The following is a 17,749-nucleotide window of genomic DNA, read 5'->3' on the forward strand; positions in this document are numbered from 1 at the left end:
TCAATTACACTGTAACTATGTTGTTAAAAAAAAAACAAGCAGGGCAAATTTTCCAAATGCTCTTTGATAGATGAAATACCCTTTTCATAGGACAGCAAATTCTGGAAAAATTCAAAAATCAAAACAGTTCGCAGAAGCAAATTCAGCTGACAGGTGTGAGCAGCGCTGAGCCCTTTCAGTAAAAATCCTTAGATGAAGTTATTTCTACATATAGGTATGTCATCCCGAAGGCCAGAGTGAAATACCAGAAGACCAACTCTGGTGGTCTAAAGTATAACGTCAGCGACAGTGAAGGGGAAAACGACTTAGAGGTCAAAATAAATGTCCCAAAAAGTGGGAGAGCAAATCAGGCGAGCTGCTGTCTTCTAATCCAAATATAACAGATGTCTGTGTAGGTTCAATGAAACAGGCCTCGTTTTAAAGACAGAGACGGTGAGCAGGCATGGAGGTCCGTATCAAATGACTAAACACAGTAAAAGTGTGATGGAGACACTAGCAAAACTGTTGGATCTAAGCTCCAAAATAACCCAGACAGTCTCTGGCCAAATATAAGTCTGCTGCCTTCACAGGCTCAATCACGAGCAGAGGCTGCAACACTGACACACACAGTCAAATTCAGAGCATGGACTATAACATAACAGACAGTGCACTTGTCCTGATGGAGCCATTAGGATTCCCTGCATTGCTGTAGGTCTGAACTAACCTGTCATCTCCTGCGCTGGCAGTTGACCTAAAGACAGACATGTCACTGCATACAAAGCCGAGGGTTAAGGCCAGATCTGCCCACCCATGAAGCGCCAGCACCCACTTTCCCTGCCAACTGTTCGGCTCGTGTCTTCAACTGCTCCGCCGTTCTCTTAATCAAGCCTGATTGACTTTTCACATTTACATAAATAGACGAGTGGCAATATGCTCGTTAAGATGGCGATGACTGCGGTGAAGCTCCGAGGTGGTCTCTGTGGTGGTTGAGACCCCCATTAGAGGTGAAATGTCAGGGTGAGGCTCCCCGTATGTGTCAAGACGGCAATGTCAAAGAGAATGAAATAACGATTTTGCCTACTTAATGCTCAAAACTGACGGTAATTACTGAAAAGAGTTACAGCTCAGATTGTGAGGAATATTATGTTGAATGTTGCACTGTGGCGGTTTTAATAAATGTCTTCATTTAGATTTTAACGTTACATAAATCTGCCAAAAAAAAAAAAATCTTAATACCACAAATGATGTATTTACTGCATGCTTATTGTATTATATGTTTACCTGCCTAACTGGCTCATACAGAAATTATATTTACATGTGAAAGAGCACTGTTTAAACTGATATACAAGCGGGGGCGAATGTTTTTTATTAAATTAATAGCAACAGTTCACTTGCAGATGTTTTGCGTATGTGTTTCTGTATCATCTGCAGGTGTAAGAGGATTGTTGTTGTTTTAATGAAAAGAAAAAAAGAAAAACATGTGAAGATGAAGTGATTTACAGATTGCTCAATTTTTAAAATTTTTTTGGAAGCATAACAAGATAAAACTATGCAGAATTTTTGAATTTTTTTCTTTTTCTTTTTGACTATTCTTATAAACCACTTGATGAGTCACTCATCCAACTAGGTGGTCATGTGCATTCAGTTTAATTTCTCTCGTCTCCAGTTTTACATTCCTGCAGCTCTACATCTTCCTGTTTTCCTCACATACTCAGTGGGTTCCTTTGTTAAATTCCCAGAGACTCCCCTGCGTTCTCATTTATTCACTTATTTAGCCAAGCATGACATACTCTTACTTCTATTTTAATCAAGACTCAGCTTAATATCCTTTGTCAAACTGTTGACATCCCAGGCAGAGCTCGTCTCTCTGCTGCCCACAGGTTTACTCACTCTATATATCTCCGCTTTCCCCTTCTCCACCACAGCGTCGAGCCTTTAGAGGCTAACTGGTTATTGCTGGGAAGCTTGGCCCTTCCCAATCACATCCTCCCCCTTTCTCTCTGTCATCTCTCCCAGCCTATGCTGGTCTGGACTGGCTGCTGAAGCCACGCTAATGCGCTGCAGTACATGATGGCCGTGGCTGGGATGGGGCCATAATTCGTTCCATTCCTTTTTATTAAACCCATAGCCGCACTGTTATTAGTGCTTGGTGAGGAGAGCTGCTCTGTAACAGCATGATGTCTTCCATATGTGATGTTAGTACCATCCTAAGGAGAGAAGACTGGGAGAGACAGATGAGATGGAGTCTTTTTCCTCTAATGGCAGAGTTTGGTTTGAAGAAAGCCTAAGTGACATCCAACAGGATATGGGTTCAGAGCAGCACGGCTCGCTCTTAGAGGAGTCTAATGCATCCATGCAGCACTGCAATGCAAGAGTCTTTATAATCATATCTGCAGTGGCATTCTAGGAGTCTGCCTTTGATTCATTTTTCCTGCATCAGTCTTACAATCATATTAAATACAATTTGTTCTTCTATATCAGCAAAAGCACCACAGGGTTGCGGTATCTCAGATAACCCACTTATACAGAATTTACAATAAAATCTGGTCTCTTTATAGAGAATATCTGCTTGTAGAATATATTCTACAAGCAGCAGTTGAAACCTGCAATAAAACATAGTGGGAATTAGTTAATGACATAAATACATCTTTCTCTGTTTCACTTTATCAAAAACTCTACTCTATAATAAATCGATTAAATGGACTGGTTTGGCTTTGCTTTCTTGCTGAGAGTCAAAGGAGAAACAAGGAAGAAAAAGCTAACCTGACATAATCTGCCTGCCAACACTTTAAAAGTTAATTAAATAAAACATTATCATTAGTTAAATTTGTTCAAAAAACAATAAAAGACAACCTGTAGTTTTGCAGGAGCTCGCGTGCAAAGCTAATGTTAAGCTTACCAGTTGCTCACAGGCAAACCAACTGTGTGAAAAAAAACCCAAATCATGTCTATTTGCTTTGTTGCCATTTAACTGTTAGAACTGTCATTATGTAACTTTTCTTCTAGAAAATAACATTTTAAATTGAATTTAAAATTAATTTAACATTTTAGATTTAGAATGCTTTCAACATGACTTGTGCCTGTTCCTGTGTTATATAACTTTGTGCTGTCATGAGAAATACGTAACGCTTTACAGAACACACACACAAAAGTCACACACCACCAACTATTTCACTGACTTTGGTGAAACTATATTGTATTTTATAGAGAAAATGTTTTCTGGTTTCCCCTCTAATGTCCTCCAGCTGCTGCGCATCAACTCTCTGAAACTCTGTTTATTGATGGACAGCAAACTTCTGCGAACTATAGCTGCCGTTAACTAATGTTAGCTCAGTTTGTTAGCCAGGGTGCCAAGTCAAGTCAAGTCAAGTCGGCTTTATTGTCAATACTGCAATATGTACAAGACATACAGAGAATTGAAATTACGTTTCTCTCTGTCCAAACAGTGTGAAGATGTAAAAATATATATAAAATAAAATATGAAATAAAAATAAAATAAAAATAAAAATGAAAATGAAAATATGAAAAATATATATATATACAATATATACAAGCTAAAAGACATCCGGGAATAGAAAAGTCTGGAGATATAAATAGTATGAACCGTATAAGCAGAATTATCAATCTAAATATAAGTATGGCAGTATGATATAAATATAAATAAAGCAGTATGGTAGAATTATAAATTGACAGAATTTCAGTATGAACAGGTCTATAAAAATGAAATATGTAAACAGGTGTACATAGTGCAAATTTGCTTTTCAAGTATATTTGAGTCTGTAAACTGAAACTGAAAAGACATCAGTTTCTACACAGTGCTGCTTAAATATGAACCTAGGGGGTGGATGGCTCGCCTAGCTCAGCATGAAGACTAGAATCAGGGGGAAGCAGCTCGCTTTGCTAAGTCCAAAGGAAACAAAAAAATCCTGCCCTTAAAATGTTATATTTAGTTTGTTCAAACAAAGCGTAAAAACTAAAAGTTATGGTTCTACAGGGTATTATATGTGAAGTTAGGTAACTGGCTGCTAGTTGTGGCTTCATATTTAGCTAACCGACAGATGTGATAAAAGGTATTGATCTTCGAATCAGACTTTTGGCAAGAAAGCAGAGACACCTATTCCTCGAAATGTCTTTGATTTTTACAGTGTTTTTGCTTTAGCACACAACCTTTTAAAGGGTCACTGGAGACTGAACAAATATCCCCAAAAATACATATCAGATATGTACATGCTGTGATGTTCCTAGATTATTGGACTTTCGGTCTGATGTGATATAATATCTTGAGAAACCGAGAAACCTAATGATTATCCTAAACATCCTTTGAGCAGCAGCACAAGGTGTACAGCACAAATAGCAGAGATCTGCTATGAGCAGGATAACCTTGAGCTCTTGAGACATCACAATATCAATGTCTCTGTTATTCTGCATATTGAATCCTTCAGTAAACAGATCAGAACGGTGATAAAGTAAAAAGGGAAACTGAGGAAGAGAAAACAGAGACACTTACAACCACACTGCGAACATAAACAATGGATATGAATGATAATGCTGAGCATTTCAAACCATGGCACCAGTAAATTAGAGGACAAAAATTCCAGTGTGTTCATTCCACATTTGGAAAAATAAAATGATTCATGCTCGTCGATCATGCTCTGTTACTGCGCTGGAAGGTCAAAGTCTTACAATAAGTCCAATAATACAACATAATGAGTTTTTTATTCCAAACAGTAAGTATTTTACTAGGCTTGATGTCACTGTTATTAAAACACTGCATATTTCATTCCTAATGAAACTCTCCGGATACAATATTCCTTTATGAATAATAGAAAAGCAGTTTGTCTGCATATGTTGGGGCCATGTGGATGACGCTTTTACACAGAAAATCAGTCCATCATGCCATAAAGTCAGCACCTAAACAAAGCAACACCGAAATCATTTAACAATCTCCTCATAAATGTCATTATAGCGTGAAACTGTGTCCTGCCTTGTACTACTTTTAGGGGCGATGCTCCAGAATATAATGATTTCATTGTTCAGTGGAACACATGCAGCGAAAGAAATGAAAGCTTCTGTTTCATATATCAGTCAGTAATAATTGAAAAAATGTGTTTCTCCCCTCATTTGAGGTGGAAAAAAAAATGCTTCAAAGATTTTTATTTTTTTTTAGATTTTGAAAAAAGACTGAAGGTCAAATCTGGATCTGGAGTTGAGATATTTTTGTCAGGGCTTGTCAGAGGGAAACTACCTAAACAGTGGATATTGTGAAGACGTTTGTGATAGACTGGGACAGCAGGACGGGCTTTGATGTAGCTGGAATACAACTCCCCGTTCTTCCACAGTTAAAATGATGAATGGGTGAAAATTTCTCTGGCTAACATTAAACTGACAGTGGCAGTATATCAGACAGATGCATAAAAAGTCCATACTAAAACCTAAGTATGCACACACGCACATATTTTTTAAACACACAACGTGGATGACAAACACTGCATACGCTAGCTGGAAAGCACAATCTGCACTCACTCGGTTACACTCAAGGATGAGTAAAGAAATTTCCCAGATTGGTCATAAAATATCTAATCCGAACATTTTATATGTTCCCAATTGATTTACTGTATTGGAAGCTTAAGGCATGTACATATGTGCATGTAGAAAACATTACGTATATGGGAAAAAATAAAACACGAATTAGAGTTAAGATCTGAAGTTTTAGCCACGCTAACATAAAAACATGTGGATGGTTTGTCATGGGATTTTGGTACAGACATTCATATTCCCCAAAGGATGAACTCTAACAACTTTTCTCTTTTTCCCAAGCACCATCATCAGGTCATAATATAATTTTTCCAATACTTTGGTTTATTAATGTTTTGCTTTATCTTAAAATACCTACAAAATTAATGACATTCCTCAGTCGGCGTCAGCTTCCACTAACTTAATGTTTAGTAACGTATGAATGCGTATTGTCGTATACTGTTTTAGCACAAGAAACGTTTACATAGCCAATAGTTTTATACTTAAAGTTAGGGTGATTTTGGAATGTCGCAGCAAAATGTCAAATATATTTTTTAGCCTTTTTCAGCTTTTTATTTGACAGAGACAGATGAAGAGTGACAGGAATGTGGGGAGAGTGATGGGGAATGAGATGCAGCAAAGAGCCACAGGTCGGATCGAAACCCTGGGCCACTGCGGCAAGGACTGAGCCTTCGTACATGGGGCGGATGCTCTACCAACTTAGGACACTTCATTTGGTCACTTTTTGAACGTTTTACTACAAAGCATGGATTTTGGTACGTACTATTTCTCTCAAAGGGCAGCACAGTTGTGCAGTGCTTAGTCCCATTACCTCAAAAACTGGCATTTTGTCCAGGGTGTTCCCTACCTCTTGCTTATTGTCATCTGGGATAGGCTCCGACCCTGATAAGGACAGGGTTAGGGTTAAGGAAATGGATGTTAATTAAATATATTCAAACTTTATTTCAAACTCAGTCCAGAACTAAGACAATAAATCGCATACAAAAGCGCAATAAAAGATCATGATTTGAAAGATAAAACAGACAGTACGTTCTTTATATTCTCCAACATTTTCATGTTCAATAGTCTTTTTTGTTGCCACAGCCAATTCTTGACTCAACCTCCATGATGGCACTAGACATTGGTTGCTATGCGGTTTGTGAAGAAATGCCACAGACTGAACTTCCTGCCCATCCTCCACTTTTTCTAACCTCTGCCAGACAAGAGGACGACAGGAAACATGTCTGAGCTGGGTGTGTAGGTGGTCATACCTGTTTTGTATAGACGGCGACATAAAAGCATCCAAACCACAGCTGCATCAAAACAGACTTCACTTTGTTACATTCAATAACAGGAAACACACCGCAGCAGGAAAGACAGTCATGTTTTGTGACATAAATGTCACGTGAAATTTCCCCCTTATTTAGTTTTCATTTTTATAACATGTAATGTTTCCTGTCTATCTGAAGTCTCGTAGGTTGGACCTGCAAAACAAGAGGACTCATAGCAATAACATGACCAATGCCACAGCGTTCCTCCCATTACCTCAGAATGGTGCCATAATGAGAGGATCTGACATCATGCATGCCACTGATTTCTTTCTTCTTTCTTTGCTGCTTTTCAACAGCATGTTATTAACATCATTTAAGGTTTCCTCCGCAGTCATATATGCCCCCACCTCGCCTTCTCCCCCATCACTAGACATGGGGATGAGGAGACAGAGCGCATTGTTCAACCAGAGCCCAGCTGGATTCAATGGCTGTGAGCAGACCCAACAGGGCAGCAGCTACAGTATAGTTAGTCACACAGGTGGCAGTGAAATTACAGCGTACACATACTTGTAGTTTGGACGTCGTCCACTTCTGGAAGCCAATAAAGACTGCACAGGCTGCTGCCAACAACTGCAAAAGCTATACTTGGATGTAGAAGTTCGGGCCATGCCAAGATATTGCTCACCGAGCAGCACTCATAGGGAACAATATGTTTTAATGATCGGATTCAATAAAATAATGATGATTGGTTCCATTAGATCCTTACAGAGTATCTCTTTCAGGAGTCGGTGCACTGACACAACTTATTTCATACTTAACAATAGCTCTATTGTGTATATGCACGTGCTTGCATGTGAACTAAAACCCTCTGGTTCACCAACCTAAATACTCCAACTTGTCTGACCACTTCCTGTACAGCAAATTACAATACTATAAAACCCCAGTGTACTGGGTTTTTCAGTACATCACATATGGATGTATTGTAAACACCAGTCTTTCGACTTCCTGATTACAAATGGTGATTTAGATCAAACCATGAATCTGTGCAGCTCTGTTGTTAGACAAAGAAAGAGCACACAGAAAACTATAGAGGGAATCTGTTGCTGTCACATCCTTTCAATCCGTGCAGCTCTAAAAGGACTTGGGCTTGGCTTTGTGTTGTCTCAGTGTTGCCATGCCTCTGAGCAGTCGCTGGTGTCTGTGCTTCCTCCTCTCGTCTCATGTTTTAACTGAACCACAAATCTCCTGTCTGGTGCCACCGTGGAGGTCCAGTGGACAGCTGCATTTAAAAAAAAAAAAATCATTCAAGTACAAGAGCTGCAAAATGTTCAAAGTCTGAAAAAGTAAAAGCACCACTGGCTGTGACAGAATGGCTCTGTGTTATATATTTGAAAATCATATTATTGGATTATTGAATAGTGATTTTACGACTGATGCATTAACATGCAAGAAGCGTTTCAATGTTGCAGCTGGTTGAGCTGAAAATGATTTATACACCATGTGTTAATACAATGCATCATATTTTCATACAAAGTAATTAGTTAATATAGCTGCCAAATGGAAATTGTGTCTATAAATGTAGAATAAACTGCCCCAGATTTCAATGAAAGTGCTTAAATGAATGTAGTCCAGGATTTTTTGGGCGGTCCTAAAGGGTGGCTCGATGACACACTGAGGCCACCCTGAGCATATCTCTGCACCCCTAGCAGAGACATAGGGGAGATTAATTCATCTCACTCAGAGTGTTTCAAAGTTAGTCATGTCATTTTCTGAACTCATCTGATACATTTCAGTCGCTTCAAAATTGCTGCTTGACTGCTCCCACGAGTGGCCGTGGCATCAGGGCGTTCAGCAGACATGCCCCCCACAGTCCTGGAGCTGCTCACCTGATTTTGACACCTAATTTCATAAACTTTCACAAACTCAAAACACATATTTATTCTTACTTTACACAGACTTTAGTGTCGAGGGATGGGTGGGGTTCACTTTGTATTGGCATCTACGTGACTGAATATTTTTATGTGGTTTTGGGTTCAGATTTTGGATACAGTGTCTTTAGTGTGAATCTCTACAAGGCTCTGTGAGCTAAAGGTTTGAAAAGGGTAATTTGTTTGCTGTGTGTTACTCTGCCACCTATATTGTAAATTATGTCTTTATTTTGTATTCTTTATTTTGTATTTAACCATTATTTACCCAGGAGTTCTCTTCAGATACAGTTTCTCTTTTACAAAAGATGCCTGGCAGTGTAGAGCACCCACATACACACTGCACTAATAATCAATTTAAAAACCTAATTTACAACATTTACATATATAGTAGTAAGCATATAACACAACCGCATAGGTTGCCTAAAGATGAGAGCCTAACTCTTTAAAGCAGTCACATTCATCATGAAGTGTCTTTTGAATGTGGTGTTTGAATTTCTGGTGTGACGCCTACGTTTTCCAAATGAAGTTTTTATTTCAAGAAGAAACAAATGTGTTCACAACAAGACGTTGATTGATGTATCACTATTTCCGCTGAAGAACAGCAAAGAAATGAAGCGTCTGCTCGGTTTAGTCGAGATGGATAAATTGCATATTTCAATCAACTAAGTGTTGAGGACCTCCAATGTAGCTGCCAGCAAGACTGTGCACTTGAAGGCCTGCTAGAATCTCCTAGGATTGCAGTTATTTTGCCTCAGTCCTGTGTTCATCGTTCCTGCGTGACAATGAACATGGTTGATATACATACAACACTAAAGCCTACTGTATGCACTGACATGCAAGGCAGAACACAGGCACACACACACTCATGCACACACACACAGCGAGATGATAGATTAATAGTCGAGGAGTGGTCAGACGGCTGCAGGCCCCTCCAGGGAGCTGACCCATGGCAGAGAGGCCACCCCAATCCCAGCACATTCCTGCAGTGGCTGTGTCTGCAGCAGCCCTGCAGATACGATGCCCTGCAGGTACTTCCTGCTCGTCTGTGGATGAAGTCATGCCATCATAAGCGACAACCTTTTGACTGCTTATCAAAAAGAAATTCAAATATGTTATTCAAATCCCTTCAAAAGAAGCACCTGAATATTGGATGAAAGCGTGATTGATGACAGATTAACAGAGGGCATGAATTCATTATGGATAAATCATTGAACCAAAAGTAAGTTTCACTTGATTTATCTGATGATGCTTTTACAGTGCTGCTGTGATTAATGGACTCACAAACTGTAGTCAGAAAAACCTAATGAAATTAGAATTTGAAATTTGGTTTCATTTGAATAGCCAGGCACTGGTTCAAACAGCAAATCGATTCCTCTGCGTAGGTAAATGTTGAATGCATTTAATCAGTCCAGTTTCACATTCTGCAACATTATAAAGTCCATCAATACACTGATGGAACGTTGTCTGATGAGGAATAATCTCACCGTGTTGACTTTGTGTTATTGTGTTATGAGTCGCCTTCATGGCAGCTACTGCACTGTTTTATCAGCGATTAGGAACACATTGATCGTACAAACACATCAACAGACATATTGCAGCCTGAAAATCAACATTAGTCACAGGGATAATATATCCGATCCCAACGCCTGACCGCAAGGATTAGTCACGAAAGAAGAGGAAAAAGGCTGTGCAGAGCTGAATAAGGGTTTACTGTTACACCTTTTGATTCCCGCTTAGGTGTATAAGACAGTATCATGTGTCATGTACGGGTTTATGTTATCAAAACAAACCAGGGAACTGTCAAATTCATCTCAGCGAAGCCCTCTGAGAACAAATCCCACGCTGTGAATGATGACTGGGATGGATTATCAAGGTAATATCAAAGTCTGAGGTGCAGGAGGGACAAATATGATACGTGTATGTGTGTGTGTTTATGAGGTGAATGTGTGTATAACTGACAGCTTCCTGTCAGCAGGTCCATCATTAATGTACATTGTTCAGTCCAATTTCATGCATGTTTGCTCAGCTGTACAGATGTTTGCTGTACTGAACGTGTGTTGAAACTGCAGATTTCATCCTATGGAACATCACTAAAGTCAAACAGAACATAAGGTGGTGCTGATCTCTTTTCATTAAAGCGTCATGTAAAAAAGTGTTGTCGTAGGTGGTGACTAATCTAGATATTCTCAACAAATTAGGATTCAATAGATGTTTAATTAACATTCTAATGTCAAGAGGGTATGTACATTTGGGGGGAAATTGTTACGGAGGTACAGTCAACAGACTTTCTAAATATAACAGAATAAAACTAATATCCAGATTAACAGGGGGAAAGTGTTCAAGCATGTTTACCTTTGTATGCTTTAATATCTTGTTCCATGAACATCAGCACAGAGCAGAGACTGATGATTTATGAGAAGTAATGGTTTAGCAAGAAAGTAATGGTAGCTGTTGGACGTTGTTTAAGCTATGAAGATGGTTGAGACGATGGAGTTTTAATATCTGCCTGGATGAAGGTCACATTTACTTGCAGCTCCAAACCAAAGACCAAAAGGACCACAATGATCCATATTTGTCATATGTGCTGATTTGATTTTTAGATTTTTATTTTAATATTTGGAAAGTTAAAGTTAAAGTTGCAGTTATATTTAAAGTTACAGTGGCTGGATGAGGATACAAACCTATATATCAACTATTTTGATCATTTTAAACCATTTATTTGTTAGAAGTTATCTTTTTTTCGAATGTTCTGACAATTATAACTGCAAAAATATAAATATAGCATATAGAAAACACGATAAAACGTGTAATTTAAACACGTCTATTAGTATGTGATGTATAAATCTCCGACTGCATTTGAAGGCATCGTGAAGCCTGTCACGTGCAACAAGCTTTACCGCGAAAACCTGAAGAAAACAGAGGCAGGTAAAAATAATGCGAATTAAAACTTCCATTACAGATAAAAACAAGATATTTTAATCAAACTAGGCATAAAACAAATCTGATAAAACCCCTTCAGAGTCACTTCATGTTGTCGGTCAGAGTTTATATCGCTAACGTTATCCTTGTTTCACCGTTAGCTCACTGACAGTCACTGTGTTTAACTTTTGAATTAAGGCCTCTTAGAAAATACATTAATACAAACATTTAATTCTCATTGTTTCATTTGTTTTACATTTATTAAAAGTGGACTGGAGAGGGATTTTTAAAAAACTAAATGGCTGCTCACACCTACATTTCCATCTCTGAGCTGCATCCAAACTTCTCCCACCCGGTGAGTTCAAGTGATTTTTTTTTACTTATTGTTTATTTCTTTTTACTGTAGAGTGTTTAATAGTAGCAGCACTACACTGCTGTGTTTTAGGCCTCTTGTAAAGCTGTGTTGAATTGTGAAAAGTTCGCTCTGTCGTTGTCCTCGTCTGTGTGATGATTTCTTTCAGAAAGTGGCAGGCATCGTGATTTGTAAATCTGACGTCAGAAGCTTTCCTGACAGAAAAAGTGAGTATCTTTTTTTATATTAGTTCACCTATGTTGACAAATTGCTCCCTCGGTGTCTTGTACACCAGCCCCCTCTCCTGGAGAACAGACACATGACTGTACTTTTCTCTGCTCTTCTTTCCCAAACTATTCCCACCAAACTTATTTGTCTGAATTCAGATATCGGCACAGACAGATTCACTTGTGGCTTCACCGTCAAGGACTCACCCGACTTCTTCATTAACGTGACGGCCTGGGGAAACGATGGATACGTCAACGGGCTCTCCAACAGCTTCAGCGTCGGAGACTGCGGTGAGAAGAGACTCTCGAAAGCTCCCACGAGTCTTAAAAAGACTTGAACGTTTGTGGGTTTGGCATAAATAAATGTATGCAACACAAAACAACGTGGTTTTAAAAGCATTTAATAACCTTAAATCTTAAGCAAAAAGGTTTTTTTATTATTTTTCCCAGTCACCATTGAAAATCCTTTAGTTTCCAACAAGGATCCAGAGAAAGGGGACAAGTTCTGTCCGACAACACCAAGGTAATGAACCTTTTCTGTGTTATATATGTTGCAGAAGAATCAGTCATCCTCACCCTGTGGTTCTTTTAGATAGCTGAAGTGATGTTAACGCGGTGTAACGCCGTGTAAAATATGATGTAACAGTGTGTAATGTCTGATGTCGGTGTCAAGGGACTTTCTGCTTCAAAGACCTTGATCTGCTGCCTCAGCCTCTACAGGCTGCTGGTGACGGAAGCTCATTCCCAGGTGTTGTTGTGCGCTGATGTGGACACGATCGACAGGCTGCTGCCACTGATCCACATGCCCGTGAAGGACTCCAGAGATTTCTACTCTCTGGGAGACATCGTGGCCAACGGGCAGAAGCTGGACGGCATGGTGATAAATGTGCTGGCTGCAGTGAAGTCGGTAGGGCGCCTTAAGGCCACGGTCTTTAGTCTAAATAGTATTAAACTCCTTTAATACTACTACTATGTTCACCTTTTAATGATGATTTGATAGTCTAAGCATTTTAAATTCAAATAACTTTTTAGTGCCCACATTTCCACTGAACTGCCTTAACTTTGACCTTTTCTTTTTAAATATAATACAAAATTGTGCAAAAGAAACATTGCATAAACTTATTATTTGTTATTGTTATTTCAGACAACAGACAGAAAGTAGAGCAATGGTGATAAGGAAGTTTTTCCTTGCCACTGTCGCCAAGTGCTTGCTCCTGGTGGGAATTGTTGAGTACAGTCTAGATCTGCTCCGTATGGAAAGTGTCATGAGATAACTCTTGTTATGATTTGGCACTATATACATAAAACTGAATTTAGTTAATGACACCAGTGTGTTTTTCCAGTTGGGGAAATGTAAAAGTCTGAGATCAATTCTGCGGTGTGCTGTGCATAGGAGTGTAGAGGGTCTGAGAGGAAAAGTTTGACATTTTCAGACACACTTGTTCATTTTCTCGACAATTGATATCGCTGTCATGCTTCACTCTTAAGTAAATATAGAAGGAAATAGCTAGTCTGGTTCTATCCAACGTTAACATCGACATACCGACATCTCTACAGCTCGCTGATTACCGTGTTACAGTACCTGTCGTTACTATTTCATGCTTTGACGAGATGTGATGTGTTGATTACCGAGCTTGAGACTTTGCTACATAGCCGAATGTTTCATACATGAAAGTGGTATCTTCTAATCCAACTCACAGCAAGAAAGCAAAATGTTGAACTATTCCTTTAGGTTTAAGTCTGTTAATTGCTCTTTATACTTACAACACTCATAACTTTTTGCTTTTTGCTTTTCCATAATGATGAATGAATTACAGCCAGTTTTGATGGATACAATCCACCGTATTGAACGATAGCTATGGAGGAAATATTCAGAGTCATTACAGTTTTGTTCATGTTTTGCTGAGAAGCAAAGTCTGTCTCAGCTCATATCAGAGTGTTTTAGGGTGGGTCTTTTTTTTCTTTATTTATTTTTTTTAGTCTCTGTTTTTGCAAATTCATAGTATGTTTATACGATCAACAGGGTCTAAAAAACAAGAACCCAGCCAACAGTCAAGATTTCCAATAAGTCAACTGTCGAATCAATTATAGATCAAAACTGGTAATGAAAAATTTGGGGATTTTGAGATTCCTGAGAGGCGTTTTCAAACTGGGGAATGTGAGGAAAATTGATAAACTCAAAACCAAAACGTATGTTCCAACTTTTTCACACGCTGATTGCATTAGATGGTGGGTTGTTTTTTTTTTCAGCTGTCTTTTTCTCCACAGTACGCTCAGCTATGGTGGAAAATAGGTTGTTAAAGTTTCCTGAGCTTGAAAACAACATTAACAAGAAGGGAAAGGTTGTTAAAAAGTGGTCCGGTGTGACATTATGAAAGGCAGTCATGGAAAGGTCATGGAACCTTTCATTGAGTCCGAGGTGGGAGGCCTGATAAGCCTGACGTTTTTGACAGTGAGCACGGATACTGAGCACATTTTAGTTTCAAAATCAAGCATATCAAAGTTTACATTTACTAAATCTATATCTTATAAATTGCCTAATAGACTCTGGTGTGTCTGTGTGGTTACATGGTGGTATGCTTGTTGTTTGCCTGGAACATACCGACTTACCATAATGGCCTCAGAGTTCAGAGAGAGGCCAGACCCTGCACTTAATGTCACTGCCTTTCTGACAGGAAGGGGAGATACTGTGATATGAACTTCAGATGATTCTGTTTACATTCTGCAGATCGGCGAGCCGAAGCAGTTCACCACTTCAGACAGACGCAAAGGGCAGAGGCTGGAAGTGAAGCTCTTTGATGACTCCGTCTCTTCCTTCCCTCTCATCTGGTGCGTCAGGCTCGTTCATTAATTTGGAAAATGGATAAAGATTTATTACTTTTTGTGCCATGTTCCATCTCACTGCCGCGTATCTTTAGGTTGCCGCAAAATTTACTCCGGTGACACGAAGCTTTAGATTAACCCGCTTGAACTCCATGTGCGTTTGATTTTCACCGTGCTCTCCCCCGAGTAACCGCCTGACCTCTGTTTCACTCACAGCTGGGACAGAGAGGCCATTCAGCTCGTGCAAACTTTGATACCCAAGGAGACGGGTAGGTTAACAGCTGCTGCTCATTCTCAGCCGCAGAATGAATCTTTATTTAACTGTTATTCCCGCCTGTCACGTCCCATCAGCATACTGCACTGACGAGAAACATGCATGCGGATATCTGAGATGTAACTGTATGTTTATGTTTAACATAACTCTCTGTTGTTTTAACTTCTATTCTCCGTTCAAAGTGCTCTTCATCGCCGACACGAAGATTAGCTTTGACAGCTTTCGCAACGGCATGGCAGCGACCGTTAACTCCAAAACCATTATCACTGTTAATCCTGGTAAGACATCACAAAAAAACAGAAGCTGACATAAATATTATTATATTGTGCAATCAGTAAAAAAACAACCAACCAGCAGCCATGTGGCGTACTGTGTCCAAAAAAAACCATCATCTTCCTGCTGTGCAAGTAGAACATTGTCAGTCAATCATAATTTGCTGTCAGACACGAGAGAAGGCAGCCTGCTGTTCAGCTACGCGAAGGAAGTATCGGAGTCTGGCGCTCTGGATCAAGATGAGAAGCCAGAAGATGTGACTGGTATGTTTGAGTGAAGAATTCCCCTCATTCTGATAGCGTCGCCCTGCTCTATCTTGATGTGAATTGTGGCCTCTGCCTTTTCTGTCTCCTCCTTATTTCTCTTTTAAATTCCCTCTTGGGTCTTAATGTAATAGACAGTGCATTGTGTCCTGTAATGGCACTCCATGATACAGGTAAATTACATAATCGAGTTCTGGGAACAGTGGCGAGAAGCATATTTGTGTGCTATAAAAGAATGAGTCATGTAATGGTTCATGAGTCATGTTATTTTTCTCACAGTCCACAAAGACCAAAACTAATCTTTAATTGATCCGACTTACGAGAACTACGATCTTATTGTCTCAGATATGTCGCTGGCTAACATGTCACTTCTATTAACACAAGTATATAAACCATATATCGTCATTGCCATGGGGTTTGTTGACAATAAAAAGAGACAATATATCACCACAATAACACATCAAAAGATCAGATGACAGAGTGACGCGCAGCCTGTTCTCCACAGACACAAAAAAAAGAATGCAGACGTGAATTTGTGGCGCCGTCTTTGTCTCTGCAGTGGATTCCATTACTGACGTGTACACAGTGAGCCAGCTGAAGGAGAAGGCCCAGGACAACCCAGAGGCTTTCTTTGGCATCACATACAGCTTCATCTCCAAGCTCGACCTCGACTCTTCTGTTTCGAAAGTCATCAAGAACCGCTGGTGAGTTCACGCAAGTACACAGAGAAGATTCATTAAACAGTCGAGCCCCCACGACCCTGGTGTTTTACTTCAGTCATTTGAACGTGCTGAATTAAATACATGTGTTTGATTAACAATCCCTCAGTCTGTTTTCTTTCCTGTCTCAGCTCCAGGTGTAGGTTTCAGGCGACCGAGGACATGCAGAGCTGCACCAACCAGTTCTGTCCAGGCAGGGATCAGGTCTTTTCAGCCACCACAGGCTTTGACCTTCTGGTGGACTTTACAGACCACACTGGCACCGTGCATGCCTGCAACCTCAGGAGCCCGGTGGCAGAAAACACACTTGGCTGCACGGTAAACGAAGAAATTACATGTTGGAAATATTACACTGTTAAACATTACACTGCTGCACTATGTTTCCAACTAACTGTTCTGGAGAGTGTTTGAATTATTTGAGTGTCTGGAAAGTCAGGTCGGATTTTATATTTTGCGGTTATAATACTTTTTTTTTTTTAAACTCAGGTTGTAAATCCAACCCATGAGTGGCTTGGCATTTTATTAAACAACGACCATACATAAAAAACATAAATCTCAAAATTAGGAGAGATGCTCTGTGCTTGTCACTCCATCTGTTGCAGACAGAGGAGTTCACCAGCTTGACTGATGACCAGCGGACTGCGATGAAGTGGAAATTTCTTTTGGAGAGATGTAAAATATACGTGAAGGTGCTGAAGCTCTCTGTTCTATGCCGTGTGCGTTAGCTATAGAAGCCAATCACGCGTTTAAAGCTTCTTTTAATATGTTGCAGATATTCCCTTCCACTAAAACGAAGAGCGGGATCAGAGGGGTGATCCTGGACTGCTCGCTGGCTGACCCAGGAGAGGTGAAACAGCACATGTCCGCCCTGCTGCAGCGGCCGTGATCACAACACACACTGACGGGGCAGGAGAGCACGCATGCTGCAGGCGACTGTGTTTCTGTTCTGACTGAGACGTTCATACATGGGGGCTTTGTGACGGACACATTCTTTATTTATTCATATATTTACACTCTAAACTAAATGTATTTATTGTAACTTATTTATTTAAACACATGTGTTTAAGAATATGCTGTTGTGTTGGTTGCTTGTTAAATAAACCCACTAATAAGTTCAACAGTTGTATGTCAGTATGTTTAGTGTCAAATGTATAAATCAACCTGTATTGTTCCGTGAAAGGATATTTGATGTGCAGACGAATAATTA

General features: G+C 39.6%; 1 protein-coding gene across 1 annotated transcript; it reads left to right on the forward strand.

The window, feature by feature from the left end:
• Window positions 1–11,531: 11,531 nt before the first annotated feature.
• On the forward strand, window positions 11,532–17,660 carry meiob (meiosis specific with OB-fold). The gene is made up of 14 exons (XM_010730805.3): window positions 11,532–11,617; window positions 11,880–11,966; window positions 12,133–12,190; window positions 12,350–12,481; window positions 12,641–12,713; window positions 12,902–13,097; window positions 14,919–15,019; window positions 15,230–15,282; window positions 15,470–15,565; window positions 15,731–15,823; window positions 16,383–16,527; window positions 16,674–16,860; window positions 17,145–17,231; window positions 17,315–17,660. Exons 2-14 carry the CDS (start codon window positions 11,910–11,912, stop codon window positions 17,426–17,428), a joined length of 1,392 nt encoding a protein of 463 aa, XP_010729107.3. The 5' UTR covers window positions 11,532–11,617; window positions 11,880–11,909; the 3' UTR covers window positions 17,429–17,660.
• Window positions 17,661–17,749: the final 89 nt, after the last annotated feature.

This window comes from Larimichthys crocea, chromosome XVI (assembly GCF_000972845.2).
Source record: "Larimichthys crocea isolate SSNF chromosome XVI, L_crocea_2.0, whole genome shotgun sequence".
NCBI classification, from domain to species: Eukaryota; Metazoa; Chordata; class Actinopteri; family Sciaenidae; genus Larimichthys; species Larimichthys crocea.

Bases quoted from the DNA above. Each gene is read 5' to 3' on its own strand.
- meiob (XM_010730805.3), top strand. From the start codon at position 11,910: ATGGCTGCTCACACCTACATTTCCATCTCTGAGCTGCATCCAAACTTC. The intron at 12,714-12,901 runs GTAATGAACCTT...CTGCTGCCTCAG, and splicing joins TTCTGTCCGACAACACCAAG to CCTCTACAGGCTGCTGGTGA. The intron at 16,528-16,673 runs GTGAGTTCACGC...TTCCTGTCTCAG, and splicing joins AAAGTCATCAAGAACCGCTG to CTCCAGGTGTAGGTTTCAGG.